Below are 21575 nucleotides of genomic sequence, written 5' to 3'. Positions count from 1 at the left end.
TTTCTGATGTAACCTGACAGCTCTTTGGTTCTGATACACCTGCCTACTTGGGATACAGGGGTTAGTTCGTAAAGGCAGTTTCTGCTTTACAGAGTGACTGACTCTATGAAGCAGGGTAGGCCAATTTGTAAACAAAATGGGCTCTGGGCCTTGTTTGGTTTAGTGTTCCTATAAGAGTAAATGGCAAAATCCTCATACCTGCTCCTCATTCTGTGCCATCTGCCCTGTTTTTTTGTTCCGTGTTTACTGCTTCTCATTACAGGCATATTACAAATAGCAAAAGTAAAGGAAATAGGTATTTCATTATAGAAAAGAAAAAATTAAAGCTTCTCGCTTTTCAGTGCCTGATTGAGAGAACACACAATGTCGCACTTTAATAATTTCAGTAGAGGGGGTGGTGAACTTTTCAAGTGGATTTAATGGCAATGGGCAGTAACTTGGGGGAAAGAGGTTAATGTGTGAGCCTCCCTCAAATTCAGAGAATCGCTTGAGCATCTGTAAGCCAAGAGGTGCTTAGATCAAGCCCCAACCAAGCCCAGGGGCTGTGGAACCTGGTGTTCTGTCATCTCCTAAATCTTCTGAGGCTGAGGCAGGCCACATGCAATAAATTGTGACCCTGCTTCCCATGGGTCATGCCAAAGTTTTGAAGAATTTTTACCGTGGGGCACATGAATTGAAGTCAACCAGGCACACCCTGTGAGAACCAAGTACCTACATTTCTGAGGCAGGGGCTCACAGTCAGGGGTGCATTCTGGCCAAGGAACCAAGAGCAGTGGTTTCAGGGCTATACCTTGTTTATTTAGCTGTCTGTACAGTGTTGATTTAGTCTGTGCAGAGGCTTGCTAGATGAACGTCCACTTCTCAAACTAAGTAAGGGATGGTAGCCACAACAAGATAAAAATAATGAGAGAAGGAGCCCTATGCTACCGTGGTGTTTGGTGAGCTCTTTCATAATGGAATGGAAAATACTTTAAGATTCTGAGAAAACAGGGGTGAACTATGCCACAATTAGAAGACAGTCAAGTAGCTATTGGTTGCCAGGTTGCACTGTTAGGAATGGTATGTAGGCTGAGAGGAGACAGCTGCAAACTTCCAACATGGTCCGAGCTAAAGAATGCACAGCATCAGAGCACTGCAGTGTTATTGCTAAATCTGGAAGTGACCTGTGAATGTATGGAATACAATTAAATCGATTCTGGTTCATTTGGTAGTATTTCCTATTCAATTGGTTACTGTAGTTCTCTCGCTGAGTTTTTTTTTTTCCTTTGTTCAACCTCAAGACTAACCACCTCTTGCACTTGTAATTTGCAAATTGTAGTCTAGAGCATATGAAATAGAAAGTAATCTGAAATAGCAAGTTTTTTATTTGCTAAATAAAAGTATTCCATCTAAACAGTTCTGTGTAATTTTTGCAAAACAAATGAATATTTTGGTCACTAGCAGTCAAAAGCCTTACAAGGCCATAAATCCTTAAATCAAAAGCAAAATTGTGTGTATGTATAGTTTTCTAGGGCTCTGGTAAGTGTTCATTTGGGTTTTTTTGTCTTTGTTTTTGCTTTTAATTAAAATTGGGTTTGCAAAAAAAAAAAAAAAAAGGGTTTGCAAAGGAGTTTGTGGCCCAAATAAAGCTTGTAGCTAGTTGTTATACCTGACATCAGAAGATGCTCCTTCGATGTCATTTTTGGGAAGGGGCCACCATGATCATTTGGTTAGATGTAGTGTTAATTTTCAAAACTTGCCTTTCAGAAACAAGAATACTTGACTAAATCCAGAGTGCATTAAATCATGTGTTACCTTTTAGAAAAGACTAAAACAATCACTAAGGGCCAAGCTAGAAGGGCCAAAAGGCGCTGGGGGAGGGGTGCCCTGCAGCTTTCCTGTGATAACACCGCCACCTGCCTCCCCTCACCTGCTAACCTGCACAGAAGGAGCTGGTCTTCTGATTGGTCAGAGCCTGAGAATTTACCAGGCCAGGGAATAGATAACCTTGCCTAAAAGGTGAGTACCATGCTTTCCCTCGGCTTCCTTTGCTCCCAACCTGCCCCTTCCCCCAGTCTAGAAAGCACACTTAATGTGCAGCCTTTTACAATGCCTAAGTAACCTCTTGAACAAGTATCACCTTGTTGAGATATGCATAAAGCAGTGATTCTGTTTTTCCAGCAACTATGCCAACTGTGTTTTGTTGAATGTGGTTTCTCACTGAAAGCAGACTCTCATCAAGCTCTTGGTGTAGTCCTGTACCTTTTGAGTCTCTGTTTAACTCAGACCATCCGACCTCGTTGAAGTTTTCTCAGGCATTTGATTCAAAGCTCCTCCTCCCACCCTGCTCAGGGCCCGCTCTGCTTGGAGAAGGAAGGAGGCTGCTGTCAGAGCTCTCACTGCCCCCTGGCTCTTTCTGCACCAGCTCTGTGGATGGTGGAAGAGGTAAGGAAGAAGGGAGAAGATCAGCCTCCTGTTGGTGGTGGTGAGGTTACTGTCCCCTTTTGTCTGGTCACCATTAACTCATAGAAGGTAGACTCCCTACAGCTCCTACCAGCCAAGGACTCAACTCCAAACATCCCGGGGGGGGGGGGGGCGGTCCCTTATGAAACCGGAGCATCTTTTGTTAACTTCCTGCTGGGAAGAGACTTTCCTCTCTAGTATGTACCACTGTATCCCTTGCTGCACTAGTCCCCTTAATGTTATGTTTCTTCCATGGCCCTATCTCAGGGTGCAGTAGGAATCCATCTTTATCTCTGCCCTCAGCCTCCGTCTGCTCCATCCAGTCCTCTCTCCAAGCTTCTTCTGCTCCTTTTGGCATTATTGGCCAGTGAACATGTTCAGCTTCGCCGCAATGATTCTCTTTTTGAAATGTCAGTCGTTCCCATCAAATTGTATGAGTGTTTTTCTGAAAGTTCTTCCCATAGGTTTTAGCCAGGGGAATAGGTCTAATTTCCTTTCCTTCACAGGACATCAGGGAGGGAAACTCCTGTTTTCCAAGCACTAAGATCTCCCAAAAGGAAATTTCTTCCTACCTCTCTTGTCTTCATATAGGGCAACTGAGCTGCTGCTGGTACAGTGGCACCTCTCAGCAAGCCCTGCAAGGAGGTGCCTGGCTCCACAGCTACCCAGCCCTCTGACCTTAGAAACCCAGTCTGGCTATCAGAACATAACCTCTAATGTAGTTGCATATGACTATCTGGAGGGGATGCACACACCAAGGAATACTTACTGCCTTTATCCTCCTCTTCCCTCCAACCACGGCAGGCTCCTTGCTTCTCTCTTCAGCTCTCATCCTTCTACCCTGCACCCTTTCTCCTGATTGTTTCAAAAGCCCAAAGAACCAGGTTAGCGAGGCTAGAAAAGCCAGACACTGGGTAAAGAGGGAACAGGAAGAGGGGAAGCTAGGAAGGTCAGCATGAATCATTTTATTTTTTGGCTTTTTTAGGGCTGCACCCTCGACACATGGAGGTTCCCAGGCTAGGAGTCTAATCAGAGCTGTAGCTGCCGGCCCACACCACAGCCACAGCAATGCAGGATCCAAGCTGCATCTGCGACCTACACCACAGCTCATGGCAACGCCAGATCCTTAACCCACTGAGGCTGGGGATCGAACCTGTGTCCTCAGGGATACCAGTCAGATTCATTTCTGCTGATTCACAGTGGGGGCTCCAGGAATCGTTTTTTGTTCCATGACATTCCTCTTCTAGTTCAGCCTAAGGCTGTGTGGGTGGACAAACCAGCCATTCATTTGTGCAGAAGGAGGAGTTCAGACTCAGAACCTACATCACACACCGAAATACTCATTTTTTTTTTTTAGTAATGGCATTCTTTTTTTCTTCTTCTTTTTTTTTTCTTCTTTTTTTGTCTTTTTGCCTTTTCTAGGGCCACTCCTGTGGCATATGGAGGTTCACAGGCTAGGCGTCTAATCGGAGCTGTAGCCGCCAGCCTATACCAGAGCCACAGCAATACGGGATCTGAGCCGCATCTGTGACCTACACCACAGCTCACGGCAACGCCAGATCCTTAACCCACTGAGAGAGGCCAGGGATCGAACCCGAAACCTCAAGGTTCCTAGTTGGATTCGTTAACCACTGCACCACAACGGGAACTCCTGGAATACTCATTTTCTAATCTTGCTTTTCTGCTGGGGGTGGGAAAGCAGGTGGGTTGGGCTTTGTAAAGCTGCACTTTGTTCCCCTTGAGGCTGCTGTTTCGGTTTCAAAAAAAAAAGACTAACCCCAACTTTATCATATTGGTAATTTATTTTCAAAGGAGGCCAGAAATGGTTGAAGGCAGGACTTCTTTCCTCCTCAATGTCATCAAGGACTCAGGCATTTATCCTTCTGTTGGTAAGTAGGATAATGCCCCCCACTAAAGATATCTACATCCTAAACCCCAGAGCCTGTGAATATTTACCGTAAATGGCAAAAATGACTGCAGATGTGATAAAAGGGAATTTAACATGAGAAGATTATTCTAGATTATCTATGAATCCTTTTTTTTTTTTTTTTTGGTTTTTAGGACTGCAGCAACTCAGTATCTGAGCTGCATCTGCAACCTACACCACAGCTCACAGCAATGCCAGATCCTTAACCCACTGAGTGAGGCCAGGAATCAAACCCACATCCTGATGAATTCTAGTCAGGTTTGCCAACTGCTGAGCCACAACAGGAACTCCTAGATTATCTATGAATCCTTAAAAGTGGAAAACCTTTCCCAGCTGCAGAGACCCAAACTCTCCCTGCTGGCTTTGAAGATGAAGGGGGCCAGGAGCCAAGGAATGAGAGCACCCTCTAGAGGCTAAAATGAGCAAGGTTTCTACCCCAGAGCCTCCAAGAAGACTGCCCTGCCGACAGCCTTGATCATGATCACACAACCCCAAGATGGCTGCTGCCGCTCCCAGTGTCACATCCTAAATATCTGTGCTCAAAGGCAGGCAACCAGGGAAGCAGATGGAGGATGGGGGGACACCTCCTATATGCCTCTTTCCTTTTGTCGCTCAGGTAAAAAACCCTCCTAGAAACTCACGGGCAGCCTTCCCTTTACATTGCCTGGACCAGAACTGGGTCCCATGGGCATCTCTAGCTGCAAGGGGGGCTGGGAAAGCAAGTGTCCAGCTTCTCCATCTTCTGTGATGGTGGGAAAAGGGCAAGGAAGGAGTGCTGGGCCTAGCTGTCATAGCAGAAAGGACAGCATCTATCCTGGTTTCCTTGGCAGGAACTCTGGACCCCGGGAAGGTCAGGCAGGAAGATGCAAGTTCCAAACTCCACCTAACTGTCACTGCAGTCCACTTGGCATCATGAGTAGAGGATATACACCAGCTACTCTCTGTATGAATTTCAGCTGAGGATTTTGCCAAGCCTCTCATGTTCTTATATTTTTGTGAATATGATGACAAAGTGGAGCAAGACAATATACCTGCATATAAGCTCCATGAGAAAAGGGCCTAGTTTTAGCTCTCTGGCACCTGATGTGAGCCCTGACATTGAGTAGGTGCTCAGTAAGTTTTTGGATGAAATAATTTTTAGCCTCTTCATCTGTTAAATGAAGAAAATAAATACTCATGGATCTGGTGCCTATCACCCAGCTGACCTTCGTATATTGTATGGATTCATTTGATCCTTGTAGATTTTACCGTTTGGTCTGAAACTGCATTTGATTAAAGAGGCACACGTATCCCATTTACTCTTTTAAAAAAGAGACAGTGAAGCACTGACACTCTTAAGGACCAACATCCAAAAATGGTTGACATTTCTAAAATATTTTGATGCTAAGAGAGGTGTGGTTTGGTTGTCTGGAAAATTTGCTTCATGGAAGAGTTTGGGGGGTTTTTTTGTTTTTTTTAACAATGCAGGTCATTTTCTGGCTGAAAAGGCTTGATTCAGTCAGAAGGGGGAAAAAAAGTCCAAGAGCTACAAAGAGTAGTTTAAGTGATTTATGCTTGACTTCTAAATGCAACATATGTGTTTATACATAATTTAGAACACAAAGAAAGCATGCTTATACAATTGTGTGTGAGTTTAACATTTAATAACTCTGGATGAATACATGATGGAAACAGTCCATGACACCTGAAAATATCATTTATGGAACAGCATACAATTCAGTGCTCTCAGCTTGGCTATTACAACCATTATTTCATAGAGCCTTTTGCTTGGTTTGATTTTCTCTGTGTGGTTGGTAATGGTCTTCAGTTGCTGGTAAATGATTTTGCAAACCTCATTTATAGTCCTGGCCCTACAATTACCTAAGTACTGTTTCTGGCAAGTTAACTTACATATTATGCTCCAGTTATGTGTCCCTTCAAAGGTACTGATGTAACATACAGCCACAGAGGACACTGTCAGTACCTTCCATCTCCACTAGAATGGGGACCACCCCTACACTGGGGAGAATGTGGATTTTTAACAGTAGAAGTTGACTCTTATAGGGATGTGTGAACTAGTTTGACCTTAGTTCCAGATGTGCCTCCCCCCAAAAAAGAAAAATCTCATCCTTCCTCTTTGTAGGGGGTACTTTTGGTGGCACCAAGGCCAGTGGGGAGCAGTGGGGAGAGCACTGGGCTTGGAACCACACCTGAGTGAAATCCTGCTCTGGTCTTCACTAGCTGTGTGACACGGGCAAGCAACTTGACATCTCTGAGCCTCCGAGATCCTGACAGATGGGGAGACCAAGACCCTTTTCACCAGGCTATGGTGAGAGGACATGAAACTGCTGCCCTGGCACAGAGGTAGGAGCTGAGGAACACGGCTGAGAGGACGGATGCAGGCAACACAGAGTGAGCAGAACGTTTCACCTGCTGCAGCTGAGGGCAGTGCGTGCCCGTGCTAATGGGAAAAATGGCATGAAAGATTGACTTGGTTGTGTTTTTTGCAGGTTTAGGTTTGCAAAGCAGGGCCTTCTTCTCCACATGTTTGAGAGTCAACCTTTCCCCAAAACCTACTGTGGGGAAATTTTGCATCCTTCTGCCCCCTCCCTGCCAGCAACTCTCAAGGTGCTGTCATAACAAAATGAAAATGTGCCATCTGCCAAGCAGCAGAGGCGAAGCAGCCAATCATTTGGACCAGTTTAGCAGCCCTGTTCCGCCTTCAGCCTCCCACACCCCATCTTCCCCAGGCACCAGAACTGCGATGCACGGTGTACAGTCTGGGGAGGGGGTTGGCACCGGACGAGGGTGCAGCCCCTCGTGTTGTTACAAGCCAGAGGGAAAGTGTACTGGGGAGAGGCTGTGGAAAAAAGCCTGGAGAGCCCACACCTAGGGAAACAGCTGGGGAAATAAATTAGCTACTTCTATTGCACGTTTACCCACGGAACAGGCCTGGGTCTAAATCTCCTCTCCTTCCAGCAGCTCCGAGGTGGCCGCGAGCTCGCTGAGAGCCATCTCCACCGACAGGCTCCTCTCCAGGTTCTCCAGCTCCCGGCGCACCTCCTCCATGAAGCCTCCATCCTCGTACTCCTCAGGTACCAGGCTCTCTCTGTCCTCGTCACGGCTCCCGACAAAGGTGGGCTGGCACACGTACACCAGGCTGTGGCTGCAGAGGGATGGGGGCTGTGGCTCAGCCGAGGGCTCAGTCTCCCCTGGTGCTAGGGGGGGGCGGTGGGTGGTGCCCAGTCTCCCCTGATGGGGGTGGGAAATGAGGCCCCGCCCCCGTGCTGTCCCTGCTCACCTTCGCAGCACCTCCTCCCACATCTCCAGCATCCTAACGCTGTCAACATCTCGCCTTAAGACAGATGCCAAGGGAGGGTCACCTTTGGAGAAGGTCCTCCAAGGGCAAGCTTGCCCATGTCTACACAGGTCTGTCCCCTCCTGTGACTGACCCGCCAGGGCAGCGCTGAAGACTCCAGGTCAGAGAGTTTACTGCCCCTGAGAGCAGGGCAGGGCCTCACAGCCTCGTCTGTTGCACCCATGGGGAGCCCTGGGCCTTGAGGGCCGGGGGCCCGGGTTCTCTCCATCTGCCCAGCCACCCTGGATTCCGCTGGGAAAGAAGGCGGAGCAGCGGCTGCTGAGGGGGCCCAGTGAGATGCACACGAAGAAATGAGCCTGGGCGCAGGCCTGGTGCTCTATGTCCTTCCACTGCTGGCACTGCCGTCCCACTGCTGGCCACTCTCCTGGAGTCCCCCCTTCCCTCCCTCCCTGATGGCACCTTCTCCATCTCTCTGCCTTCTCCTCTGGTCTTCCATTGTGATGGGCCTGGGCTCCCTCCTCAGCCCTCAGCTCTGCTCCCTCCACGCCCAATCTCTTTTAAAGTCATCTCAGGAGGCATCAACTACCATCTAGAGGAGCCCACATCTGTACTCCGGCCACACGGTCCCCCAAGCCCTCGTCCTCTAGACCTCACTATTGGACCCTCCATCTGGAAGACCCAGGGACACCTCAGACCAGACCCATCTTAAATCCACATTCCCCCCCTTCTTATGGGTCCCCACTGGATGGCACCCCATCTGAACTCATCCCCAGACAAGAAGGATGGTGGGACCTCACCTGTGGGGCTGGCAGAGGAGGCCACTGGCACACGGGCATCGGTCCAAAGCTCCATCAGGCTCCAGCTCCCAGGTGATGAGGTCCAGAAGCCGGCTGGCAGGGTCATGGCAGAGCTCGCCCTCCACGGGCAGGGGTGTGCACACAGGAAACAGCAGACCTGGAACCGGCCGAGAGTCACCCTTATATGCCCAGCACCAGGCAGGCAGGGGCCAAGGAAAGGAACAGAGAAGTGGGATACAGCCTCCCACCCTGAGTCCCAAAGCAGAGGTAAGGATTAAAGAAGAAACAAGAACAGCAGCAGGGAATCAGGAGGAAACAATCTGGGAGGGCTGGAGCAGTTCGGGAGGGTTTCCTGGAAGAGGTGGCCTTGTGCTAAGGTTGGGGGCCAGAGGTCTGGAGCAATTAAGAGTGCAGAAAGGTGGAGTTCCTGTTGTGACTCAGTTAATGAACCCGACTAGGATCCATGAGGATGCAGGTTCAATCCCTGATCTCGCTTAGTGGGTTAAGGATCCGGCATTGCCCTGAACTGCAGTATAGGTCACAGAGGCAGTTCGGATCTGGCGTTGCTGTGGCTATGGTGTAGGCTAGCAGCTACAGCTCCAATTTGACCCCAAGCCTGGGAACTTCCATATGCTGCAGGTGCACCCTAAAAAGAAAAAAAAAGTGCAGAAAGGCATTCAAGACTGGGGCACAGAACCAACAAAGGCCTGGGGTTGGGCTGGTGAGAAAGGTTGGGGCAGTGAGATTCCACAACAGGCTAAGGAGCCGAGAGAACACAGGGACGGATAAGCTGGGCCTGGCCAAAGCCTCGGAAGGCAGACTGACGGGCTAATTGAAGTGACAGGTTGGGAGCAACCATAGCTCCTGGAGAAGCAATATCCAGAGAGCCATGTCCTGAGGAAAACTATGGGGGCAGCAGGTAGTGGGTGGACTAGGGGTCAGGGGAGAGGGCTAAAGGAGGGTTTCAGAAACACTTGGGGATGGGGACAGCGTCTGAGCCGACCTCACCTGGGAGGGGCAGTGAGAAACGAAGAGGGGAGTAGAAGGGGCCATTCACAGGAAAGCAGATGGGGGCCAAGAGCGATCCTGAGCCCTGGGGAATGAGTGGGTTGTGGGGGGCTGCCCTCATCCCACCCATTTAGGGGTGTTTCTCCCTCCTTGGGCTCATGATCCAGATGGAATTTAATTTCTAGGCATCACAGGGCATGAGAGAGAGAAAGAGATGGTCTCCAGCCCAGGCAGAGGTTGGGGGTGGGGTTGGAGACATACTGATGAGCACTGGGGACCCTGCCAGAAGGGAGGTCACTAGAAAGGTGGGGTTGGACCAGATGGAGCCCCGGGAGGCCCAGTGTGGTGGAGCTTAGGACAGGGCTTGCCCTGCCCCTGCCGAGGGGGGCCCACCCACCTCTCTGGAAGGCACAGCACAGCCCCGGCTGGCAGTCCCTCTGGTTGTCACAGATGGTCCCATTGCCGCCTTTGGTGGCTGCTTTGGAGCAGTGACCCCAGACGCACAGCTGGTCTCCGCAGCACTCACTGTCCCGGGTGCAGAGCTGCAGAGCAGAGGGAAAACACCAGCCAGCTCATGGACCTGCAGGAGCCCAGCCTGTCACCGCCCCCAAGCCAAGGAGCCTGGAGATAGTGCGGGTGGCCTAACCCTACATGCTCCCATGAGAGACAGAAGGGAACCCAGCTCCCAGGTCTGGGGGGCTTTTAGGGAAGTCAAGGCGTAGAAACGGGAACAGGGCTAGTGAGACCAAGATGGCACAGGGGGCGTCCTACGCAACCTGAGGTTTTGTGAAGGATGGTTACATCTTTGGGCTTCTCCCACAGCCTGGAGCCATGCCTCCTTTTCATTAGGTCCCTAATCAGGAAAAAAGGTGGCTTAGGACCCACACAGGCAGGCGGCAGCACAGTTCTGATCAGCTGATCAAATTAAGGCCCACGCCCAGGAAGCCACGTGCATGGGCTCCCCTGGGCCACACACACGGAGAGGTGGTGGGGGCATGGAACAGGGCAGGAGCTGCCTAACCCTGAGTGGGACCAGGACCACCATGAGAAGCCCTCTATTTTCCAAACCTGTCATTGTGCTGTGCTATAACCTTAATCATAAAAAAAAGACAATAGAAGCCTATATGTGGCTTTGTCCAAAACGTAAATTGGGTGGAGGGAGAGCCTCTCTTCCCAGGCTTCCTGCTTCTCTGTGCAACCGCCATTGGGGATGTGCTCTGGCTTCTTCCTGGCTCTCTCTCTGCCCTCTCTGAGCAGACTGGGAGAGAGAGATCTGCAGGCAGAGCCACCCTTCCTGCCTGAGGGGGCTGCCATGGTGTTGCTGGCTGTATCTACTGAGATGGGGCTTCCCGGGAGAAGGGACAAGGCAGGGCTGCCTCCTCTGCCTTCCCTCCGCATCTCAGGTATCTCTGAGGCTGGCAGTGGGGCCAGAGGTCACTGGGTGGGTGGGGTGGCAGCAGAGGGCTTCCTGGACACTCCAGGGAATGGCCCCACTGGGTGCCCTGGAGAAGCTCTTCCAAGTGTAGACATGGTGGGGCACCCTGAGGAGGTTTTTCTCTGGAGCCCAGCTGCGAAGCGTGGGCCACTGGCTTTCTCCCCTAGGTGCCCTTTTCTGGGCCCCCATGGCCCTGGTGCTGCAGCCTCGGGGGCCTCTGGGCACACTCACTGTCTGCTGGTCCCGGCACAGCTGGCAGGAGTACTCGAAGCTGGCAAACTGGCAGTACCTGCCGGCCCCGCAGTCCTCATCAATGATGCACTCCTGGAAGGGGCGGGAGGGGAGGAGGGAGCATCTTGGTGAGTGGAAGGCAGGTCAGCTGACCCACAATACCCTGGAAGGGCCAAGCCCCACTTTTTGTTGCTGTTGTTGTTAGGGCTGCACCCACAGCAAATGGAAGTTCCCAGGCCAGGGGTCTAATTGGAGCTGCAGCCTTCACCACAGCCACTGAAATGCTCAGAGCCTACACTACAGCTTGCAGCAACACAGGATCCTTAACCCACTGAGCAAGGCCAGGGATGTGGCTATAAGAGATACATGGATGAGAAACAATCTCCCGAGACAGGTGTTCTGGGGCCCCAGCCAACCTTATGAAAGCTCTGGGGGAGGGAAGGATCTGCCTCCCCATCCCCTGACCCCCGATCTCGGCATGCTCCATCCTGAAAGCAAATGTGGAGCTGGAGCCAGAAAGGCCCGGATAGGTAGGCACTGACTGGTCCCCATCTCTGCTCTGTGAGCTGAGGCACCCAGTGCTAATGGGCCTGGGCAGGAGACTGTGAAGAGGGTCATCCAGGGACCCCCCAGGGCCAGGGCATGTGTGTAGGCCTGGATGTCAACAGCGTGGCTCTGGGCAGGCAGCCTACAGAATGAAGCTCTGTCCCTTAGAAGTGGCCAGGAGTTCCTGTTGTGGCGCAGTGGTTAATGAATCTGACTAGGAACCATAAGGTTGCAGGTTCGATCCCTGGCCTCGCTCAGTGGGTTAAGGATCCGGCATTGCCGTGAGCTGCGGGGTAGGTCACAGACAAGGCTCAGATCCCGCATTGCTGTGGCTGTGGCGTAGGCTGGTGGCTACAGCTCCGATTAGACCCCTAGCCTGGGAACCTCCATATGCCACAGGAGCAGCCCTGGAAAAGGCAAAAAGACCAAAAAAAAAAGAGAAGTGGCCAGTGTCCCCTAGCCAATAAATAACAGAGGCCTAACGAATGTATATTTGGTCCAGGGCAGCTACAGCTTGGCTTCTGCATAGGACTGTTCCAACCTCAGCCTGGCACTGACCCCCTGCCTGGCACATCTCAGCACATGGGTCATCCAGCCAGGAAGACCATCAGTCCCACTGGATACCATTGTCCTACAGCCCCTCTGAGATGGAGTAAAAGTCACCCCCACACACTAGGCACTGTGCTCACCAGGGTCTCTAGAAGGGACCAGGGCTGACCCCCAGAATAAGAGAAAAGCAATTTGAATCTCTACTGTAACTTCTCAAAATGCAGAATAGATAAGCAATGAGATCCTGGGAGCTATATCTAGTCACTCAGGATGGAGCATGATGGAGGATAATGTGAGAAAAAAAGAATGTATGTATGTATGTGTGACTGGGTCACCTTGCTGTCCAGTAGAAAACTGACAGAACATTGTAAACCAGCTATAATGAAAAAAATAAAAATCATTAAAAAAAAAAAAGTGTAACCGAGCAGGAGTCTATGGGGCCTTCTTAGGACAGATCATAGCCCCCACCCCTGCCCCCATGTTCTCCCCCTTGTTTATAGAAAGCCTTTAGCCTCCTAGGCCTTCTCCAAGTTCCAAAGAACAAATTTAATCAGAAAAGTGAGAAAATGCAGAACCAAAGGAAAACAGTCAAGGAACACAAAAAAATAATTTAGCCGTTAAACAAAATCAAGAACCTTTAGTTCCCCCTCCAGCACTATATAATATTTTGAGCCATATCCATGAGCTGTTTTGCAGATACTGAAACCCCCAGCAGGTGGGAGATGTTAACTGCATGCTGGCCACCAGCATGCAGACCCCAGATGATTAGAACCAGAAGATTGATGACGTTTAAAAAAAAAAAAATTGGAGTTCCCGTTGTGGCTCAGTGGAAACAAATCTGACTAGCATCCAGGAGGACACAGGTTCAATCCTTGGCCTCACTGAGTGGGTTAAGGATCGACATGCTGTGAGCTGTGGTGGAGGTCGCAGACATGGCTTGGATCCTGCATTGCTGAGGCTCTGGTGAAGGCCAGTGGCTATACAGCTCCAATTCGACCCCTAGCCTGGGAACCTCCATATATTGAGAATGTGGCCCTAAGAGGCCAAAAAAAAAAAAAAAGGTTGATGATATTGACTCCCAATTACCTCACCACCAACCAATCAGAACAATGTCTACAAGCTGACCAGGCTCCCTGTGACCCTCTCTCTCTGGCTTTAAAAACCCTCCCAGGAAAGCCATCGGGGACTTTGGGTCTTTGGGGCACTAGCCACTGGTTCTCCTTGTTTGACATTCTGCAGAAAACGCTGCCTTTCTCTTCACCACAGCCCAGTGTCAGCAGATTAGCTGACTGTGTCCAGGAGAGCAGACCCAAGTTTGGTTGGTTAACAAAAGGAGAGCACACTGCCCAACACCCTGCAAAATGACCCAAAACTGCTCTTCTCTGAGTCTCCTCAGAGTCCCACTCATGTCAGCCGAGAAGCCCCCGCCATGGCAAGTGCAGCAGCTCGGCAAGCGGGGTCCGCCCTCTCAAAAGGAGTTCATCTTGTCCCTGGTTCCATGCCAGCAACCCTAAAAGGTCAGCCTGCCACCATCACTGTTCTTATTGGTGAGAAAACTGAATCTCAGAGCAGGGGGAAGCACTGCCCGAGTCAGGGGCTGGGCACTCAGGCTGTTTGTTTGTTTATTTATGTATGTATTTATTTATTTTAATCTTTTTAGGGCCGCACCTGCAGCATATGGAGGTTCCCAGGCTAGGGGTCAAATCGGAATTGTAGCTGCTGGCCTACACCACAGCCATGCTGGATCCGAGCCACAGCTATGATCTACACCACAGCTCATGGCAATGCCGGATCCTTAAACCACTGAGTGAAGCCAGGGATCAAACCTGTGTCCTCGTGGATGCTAATCACAAATTTGTTTCCACTGAGCCAAGATGGGAACTTCCACACAGGCTGTTTGACCTCAGGGTCCGTAATGGCTTGAGAAGCTCACTGGGCTGTAGGTGAAGCACTCAGCCACCACACCTTCCTGGACAGAGACAGCTCAGCCAGTTCACACAGAAGTGTCCTGACATTCTTTCCAAAATAGAACAGCAAGAGCACGGGGCGGGCGGGAGTGGAAGAGGGCCCATGGGCAATCGAGGCCCTTCTCTGAACCGGCCACCTTTTTGAAGCACTGTGATGCAAACCTGAGTATGAGGAGGCCCTTGCCTTCAAAGAATTTATCAACTTAAAAAAAGGCAGGAGTTCCTACCATGGCTCAGCAGAAGGGACTCTGGAGGTGGAATTAAAGATACAGAATGGGGAGTTCTCATTGTGGCTCAGAAGTAATAAGCCTGACTAGTAACCATGAGGACACGGGTTTGATCCCTGGCCTGGCTCAGTGGGTGAAGGATCCAGCGTTGCTGTGAGCTGTGGTGTAGGTCTCAGCCATGGCTCAGATCTGGCATTGCTATGGCTGTGTAGCGCCAATTCGACCCCTAGCCTGGGAACTTCCATATGCCGCAGGTGCGGCCCTAAAAAGATTTTTTAAAAAAGGGGGCACCCAGCAGAAAAAGAGGTGAAGCATATGAACAGACAACTTACAGTCAGAGAAATTTGTTTGTCTCTTCCCACAGAAAAGATGTTCGACCTCATCAGTAATCAAGAAAATGCAACTTTAAAGAGGAGGATGTCACGTTTTCACTTAGAACAGAAACAAAAGGGTTGGTGGAAGACTGGCCCACCAAGGTGTCCACACCCTCCTCCCTGGATACATTGGGTTACATGGCAAGGGGACATTGAAGTCACAGGCAGAATTAAGGGTGCTAATCAGCTGACCTGACCTGAGGAGAGAAGCCTGCTGCACAGCAGAGTCAGTATTGGAGCAATGCCATGTGGAAAGACCCCCTCTGCAGTCATCCAGACTTCACTGGCTTTGAAGATGGAAAGGCCAGAGGCTGAGGATCAGTATCTCTCCTAGAGATTCCAAAGGAGCACAGCCCTGCCAACACTTTGATTTTAGCCCAGTGAGACTCCTGTTGGACTTCTGACTTATGGAACTGTAAGATAATAAACCATGTTGCTTTTAAACCACTAAGTATATGGTAAGTTATCATAGCAATAATAGGAAACTAATATAAGATCCAATGTTGATAGGTAATTGAGGAACTGGGCAACTAGATGGTAAAATCTCCAAAATACACAAATACCTCCTACAGCTCAAAATCAAAAAAACAAACAACCCAATCAAAAAAATGGGCAGATCTAAATAGACATTTCTTTAAGAAGACATACAGATGGCCAAAAAAAAAAAAAAGAAAAGATGCTCAACATCACTAATTATTAGAGAAATGCAATCAAAACTACTATGAGGTATCACCTTACACCTGCCAGAACAGCCATCATCAAACAGGCTACAAACAATAAATGCTGGAGAGGGTGTGGAGAAAGGGAATCTTACACTGTTGGTGGGAATGTACACTGGTGCAACCACTATGGAAAAGAGTCTGGAGGTTTCTCAAAAAACTAAAAATAGAACTACCATACAATCCAGCAATCCCACTCCTGAGCATCCACCCAGAGAAAAGTATAACTCGAAAAGAAAAAGATACATACACCCCAATGTTCACTGCAACATGATTTACATTAGCCAAGACATGGAAGCAACCTAATTGTCCATCAACAGAGGAAGAGATAAAGAAGATGTGGTACACATATACAATGGAATGTTACTCAGCCATAAAAAAGAATGAAATAATGCCATTTGCAGCAACATGGATGGACCTAAAAACTATCATACAAGTGAAGTTAGATGGTGAAAAACAAACATCATATATTACCTCTATGTGGAATCTAAAAAAAAAAAAAGATACAAATGAACTTATTTGCAGAACAGAAACAGAATCAAAGACATTGAAGAACTTGCTGTTACCAAAGGGGACAGGTGTGGGGGTGGGAGGGATGGACTGGGGATTTGGGCTTGGCAAATGCACACTGAAGTGTACAGAACTGTTGGCCAACAAGGACCTGCTGTATAGCACAGAGAACTATACAATGTATTCTGTGATAATCTATGTGGGAAAAGACTCTGAGAGAAAATGAATATGTATACATCTGTATGACTAGGCTGGGTCACTCTGTTGTACAGAAGAAATTATCACAGCCTTGTAAATTAACTACACTCCAATAAAACTTTTTAAAAAATATAAATGCATAGATTCTTTGACCCAATAATTCCCATTCCAGGTAGCTATCCTCAGAAACACATGTCCAAATGTGCAAATATCCAAATATAAGGATGTTTAAGGTTATATCAGTGTAATATTTATAATCCAGAAATAATGGAAATGCCTGATGAGAGGGAACTGATTAAATTATTGTAGAGTCATATCACAGTAAAATGGCAGTACGCAGACATTAAAAAAAGAGGTAGCTCTTTGCATGATGATATTTACAATCCACGAATTAGTAAGCAAGCAAGTGAAAGAAGCACGTAATCCTACTTCCATAAAGCAGAATATCAATATGTATGACACCGTCTGGGCCCAGCACAGTGCCTGGAATGTGGGGGCATATGATGGATATATCTTGAGTGGATGAAACCAATCCTACGTGACTGGGGCAAACAAGCTAACAAAGTGCTCATCATTAGCAATGATTTGGGAACCAAAGCACAAAAATATGCGCATGCCATTAATTTGGCTTTTCATTCCCCAAGAATCTGGTACACTTGGAATTTTCACTACGTACTTCCTCTTCCAGATCTTTAATTTAAAAAAATATGAGCTAAGACCCTCTGCTGTTCACAATTCTCCATCAAGAAAGAAATGGCGTTTATCATCTTCCTTTCCCTAAACTGACTCCTACGCAGAACAAAGCATTCCCCACAGAGCCACAGTGAAGCAGTTCATTCTTTTCTAGGTATGGAAAAAATTTGGGCTCGGAAGCCTGCCAAACCCTTTTGAACAATCCAACCAAATACACAAAAGCGATGGTCTCCTTCGCCGACATGTTTTTCCACTGCCAGGAGCTCTGGCAGGTGCATTCAGCATGGCTGCCCCTCTGGAAAGCCTGGGGCTTCTGTGCTAAGTCTGCCAGCTCCCTTGTTGTGGAAGTACATTCCAGCAGCCCCCAGAAATGCTCTTCGAGAACTGCGCTCCTACTGGAAACCCTGGAACTCCAGGGTGTGAAGAAACCCTGGGGGCCAAAAGAACACAGATGAATTCTGGTTTGGCCACCTCCTAGCGGTGACTTGTCTCACAGGGCTATGGCACTGAGTGAAACTCTGTGAATGGTGGCTGGTGCAAAAGCATGCTGGCCGTCCTATGCCCATCCAGTGCCTGTTTCCCAGGGAGCCCTTCTGTCAGCAGAAAGGCAGGTCTAAACAACTGGGGCTGGTATCACTACCACCAATTCTCCATCCCTACCCCTGCCAGCATGTGGGGAAGTCCTATCTAGTCCTGACACCCTGCCACTTAGTCCTGTCACTAAGAGGTAGGCAGCTGCCTGAATGCCTGCAGGAGTGAAATTCCTGGGGCAGAGTAGCCTCTTACTATGTGAGGACCAGACTTTCCATATGGTTTGGGGTCTCTTCTGAGGACCCCTTAGTAGCAGAGGGCAGGGTCCCACCTTTCCCGGTGTTAGAGACTCAGGAACAGGTGGATCCCCCCACTTTAAACAGAACTAACTGAATGGGTGGCAGGGGATTACATGGGTTGGTGCTGCCCCAAGCAGAGCCTGGCCTAGAGTTGAGAAACCTAGGATTTAATTTTTTTTTTTTTCAATAACTCTAGCCTCTCTTATCTGTGCTCAACAGGTACATTCAGATTTGGGCAAAGGTTTTTATGTTTTGTGGGGAGTGGTGTGGGGAGCAAACATGTGGCATATGGAAGTTCCCAGGCTAGGGGTGGAATCAGAGCAGCAGCTGCAGGCCTATGCCAGAGCCACAGCAACACCAGATCCGAGATGCATCTGCAACCTACACCACAGCTCTCACGACACCAGATCCTTAACCCACTGAGCAAGGCCAGGGATCGAATCTGCGTCCTCATAGATACTACATCAGGTACTTAACCTACTGAGCCACAGTGGGAACTCCTGGGCAGAGGTTTAAAAGGGGCCCCAGCACCCAGCTGGACACAGGAGGGCTGAGGAGGTGAGCTCTGAAGTGGAAGGTCTGTGAGTGGGGAGAAAGGCACAGTCATGTCCTTGTCTAAAGGGCCATGGAAGTTCTGGGTTCGAGGTACCTATTAGATCACTGGGAGAGGGGCTCCATGTTATACTCAGGAGGTGGAATTAAAGATGCAGAACGGGGAGTTCTCATTGTGGCTCAGCCCGACTAGTAACCATGAGGATGCCAATTCGATCCCTGGCCTCACTCAATGGGTTAAGGATCTGGCATTGTTGCCATGAGCTGTGGTATATAGGTCACAGACATGGCTCAGATGCCACATTGCTGTGGCTGTGGTATAGGCCATCAGCTATAGCTCTGATTCAACCCCGAGCCTGGGAACCTGCATATGCTGCACGTGTGGCCCTGAAAAGACCAAAACAAAAAAACAAAACAAAAACTCACACACACACAAAAGATACAGAACATAGGGGGTCATCTGAGCATTGCAGAGCAGGTGGGACAAGGTGCTGGGTGAGCTGACAACTCCCAGCAGAGTCCACAGCAGCCCACACGTCCTGGCACCAAGCCCTGGCTCCCAGGGCCACCGTTGCCGCCACTCAGCACCAGTTCTCCTGAAATTCAACACAGGCCTTAGTAGCCACACTTCCCAGATGTGGAAACTGAGATTTAACATGAAGGATGTGCCCAGAGTCCCCCAGCCTAGAGGTCATGCATCTAAGCCAGTCAGTCTGACCCTAAAGACAGGACCTTTCTGTCTCCTTGGGAGAAGATCACCGTCTTTCTCTCCCTTTAGTGCTAACCAGTCTCCTATCCTTCACTGCTGAGCAGAGCCCGCCTGGGACAGGGCCCCTGCTCTCATACATCCCCCATGACAGACGGCAGGAGCTCAGGGCCAAGGCCGTGGCCGACTGGGGCTCATGTGTCACTCCTCTGGTTCTGGCCACTCCCCCTCTGTCCCCACTCCTCCCTCCCATCCTGCTGACATACAGAGGCCGGCTGTCAGGGCCGAAGCCATTCAGAGGCTTGGGGCTTTGTTGTTCTGAGGATGGAGCTATATTTAGAAGGTTCTGGCCAGAAGCTGCACAGTGTCCTGCTCGGAAGCCGGGGGGAGGAAGGGCTGGCAGGGAACATGCAGGGAGCTGGCCCGATGCTGGGCCAGGAAATGGCCCTAGTGCTTTGATACGATCATGAAATAATGGAAAATGGCAAAGGAGCCAGTCTCTGTCTTTGAGTTTCCACTTCAGGGTTATCAGAGGAGACAGAGGAGAGGGGAGAAAGCAGCACGGGAACCCCGCGAGGCCTTCCCTGGCTTCTGTGTGGCTCTTCTGCCGCCACACGTCGCCTCACACACTGGCCGGGTCACACTGCCCCCAGTCCCCTGGAAACCAGATGTTCTTATATTGTGAAGCCCCAAGGAGGAGGCCACCTGAGGGAACCTCGCTGAAGCCTGGGCTGTCTACGGCCCCCTCTCAAGCCTGAGGCTCTGAGAATATCAGGGGAAAAGGCCAGGGCATGAAATGAAGGCTCAGGGGACCTCTGCCAGATGATCCTCAGAGCTCTGCCCACTGCAGCAGAGGAGGATCAGAAAGCACCTACTGTGTGCCAGCACCTGCTCAGCTTTTCATCGGCTCTCTCTGACCCTCAGAGCCCCTCTGAGGTCAGCTGCTGACTTCATATCCCCCAGCATAGGCCTGGCGTGGAGATGCCATTCAGCAGTGAATAGACCGATGGAGCACAGACCAGCCTCCGCTTTGCAAATAAGGGAACTCAGGCTCAGAGCTCAAGGTCAAAGATGGAGCTGGAAACACTAAGACATAAACTCAAGTCCACCAGACCCCCACACCGAGGCTTGCTCCTCCCACTGCACCCTGTTGCCTCCAAATGCCCTCATCTGGGTTAAATGATGCTCCCCATCAAAGTCGTATGTTCAAGTCCTGATCCTGGTACCTCAGAATATGACCATATTCAGAAAAAGGGTCACTGTAAACATAATTCCTTAAGATGAGATGATTAGGGTGGGCCTGAGTCCTACATACTGGGTGTCCTTGTGAAAAGGGGAACGTGAACAGAGACAGACACTCGTGGAGGGAAGTGGGTGTGAAGAACAGAGAGACTGGGAGTTCCCGTCATGGCTTAGCAGTAACAAACCCAACTAGTATCCATGAAGACACAGGTTCAATTCCTGGCCTTGCTCAGTGGGTTAAGGATCTGATGTTGTTGTGGCTGTAGTGTAGGCCAGAGCTGTAGCTCTGATTCAACCCCTAGAGAGAGAGAAAGGCTACCTTCTTCTTCCAGGAGGCAGGCCTGGCACAGTACCTTTCCTTGTGCCCTCAGAGGAGCCACCTCAGCCAACACATCGACTTCAGGTCTCCAGCCCCCCAGAGCTCTGAGTCACTCATTTGCGGGTCTATGTTCTAGCAGCCCTAAAAATTTGACACCCGCCACCCCCAACAAGCCTGCATCCAAATCTCCTTTGCTCTACACACATCCAGCTTCTGTTCCTGAGCTTTGTGTCTCCCTGGGGGGAGGTGACGGGGAGAGGGGCACACTGCACATTCTAAAGGGGACTAGAGCAGAGTTTCGTGGCTCCTTATAACCAGATTGTTCTAGGCTCTGGCCCCCCAGGCCCACACTCTGGTTACACAGGTTTGGATGGTCAGTCGCCTCCTGGCCCCGGGGGTGGGGTGGTGGTACCAGACCCTGGTTGCTCCCGGGATATCCAGATGGTTACAGTTAACAAATGGCCTTCCCAAGATGTAGTATATACACAATGGAATACTACTCAGCCATAAAAAGAACAAAATAATGCCATTTGCAGCAACATGGATGGAACTAGAGACTCTCATACTGAGTGAAGTAAGTCAGAAAGAGAAAGACAAATGCCATATGATATCACTTATATCTGGAACCTAATATATGGCACAAATGAACTTTTCCACAGAAAAGAAAATCATGAACTTGGAGAATAGACTTGTGGTTGCCAAGGGGGAGGGAGTGGGATGAACTGGGAATCTGGGGTTAATAGATGCAAACTATTGCCTTTGGAATGGATTAGCAATGAGATCCTTCTGGTAACTATGTCTAGTCACTTATGATGGGGCATGATAATGTGAGAAAAAAGAATGTATACATGTATGTGTAACTGGGTCACCATGCTGTACAGTAGAAAGAAAAAAATTGTATTGGGGAAATAACAATTAAACAAACAAATAAACCAAGAAATGGCCTTCCCAGATGTGGAGCAGTTCTCAGACCCCTGACCCTCCTGAGCAGAGACTGCCCCACAC

General features: G+C 49.6%; 1 protein-coding gene and 1 long non-coding RNA gene across 2 annotated transcripts in view; one reads left to right on the top strand and one right to left on the bottom strand.

Annotated features, from left to right (window-relative positions):
- Positions 1-5990: 5990 nt before the first annotated feature.
- The window catches only part of DKK3 (dickkopf WNT signaling pathway inhibitor 3), a 58582-nt gene continuing 42997 nt past the window's right edge, over positions 5991-21575 (bottom strand). The window contains exons 5-8 of the mRNA XM_047776274.1: positions 11139-11231; positions 9870-10014; positions 8465-8621; positions 5991-7514 (exon numbers count right to left, since the gene is read on the bottom strand). Of these exons, the coding sequence (XP_047632230.1) occupies positions 7307-7514; positions 8465-8621; positions 9870-10014; positions 11139-11231 (603 nt within the window). The 3' untranslated portion in view covers positions 5991-7306. The remainder of the gene's footprint in view (positions 7515-8464; positions 8622-9869; positions 10015-11138; positions 11232-21575) is intronic.
- On the top strand, positions 8621-15386 carry LOC125125371 (uncharacterized). Its single transcript, XR_007134414.1, has 3 exons — positions 8621-8731; positions 13500-13750; positions 14792-15386. It is a non-coding gene; the product is annotated as an uncharacterized LOC125125371 (long non-coding RNA).

Source organism: Phacochoerus africanus, chromosome 4 (assembly GCF_016906955.1).
Source record: "Phacochoerus africanus isolate WHEZ1 chromosome 4, ROS_Pafr_v1, whole genome shotgun sequence".
Classification (NCBI taxonomy): domain Eukaryota; kingdom Metazoa; phylum Chordata; class Mammalia; order Artiodactyla; family Suidae; genus Phacochoerus; species Phacochoerus africanus.
This window is presented reverse-complemented; position numbering and strand designations above follow the sequence as displayed.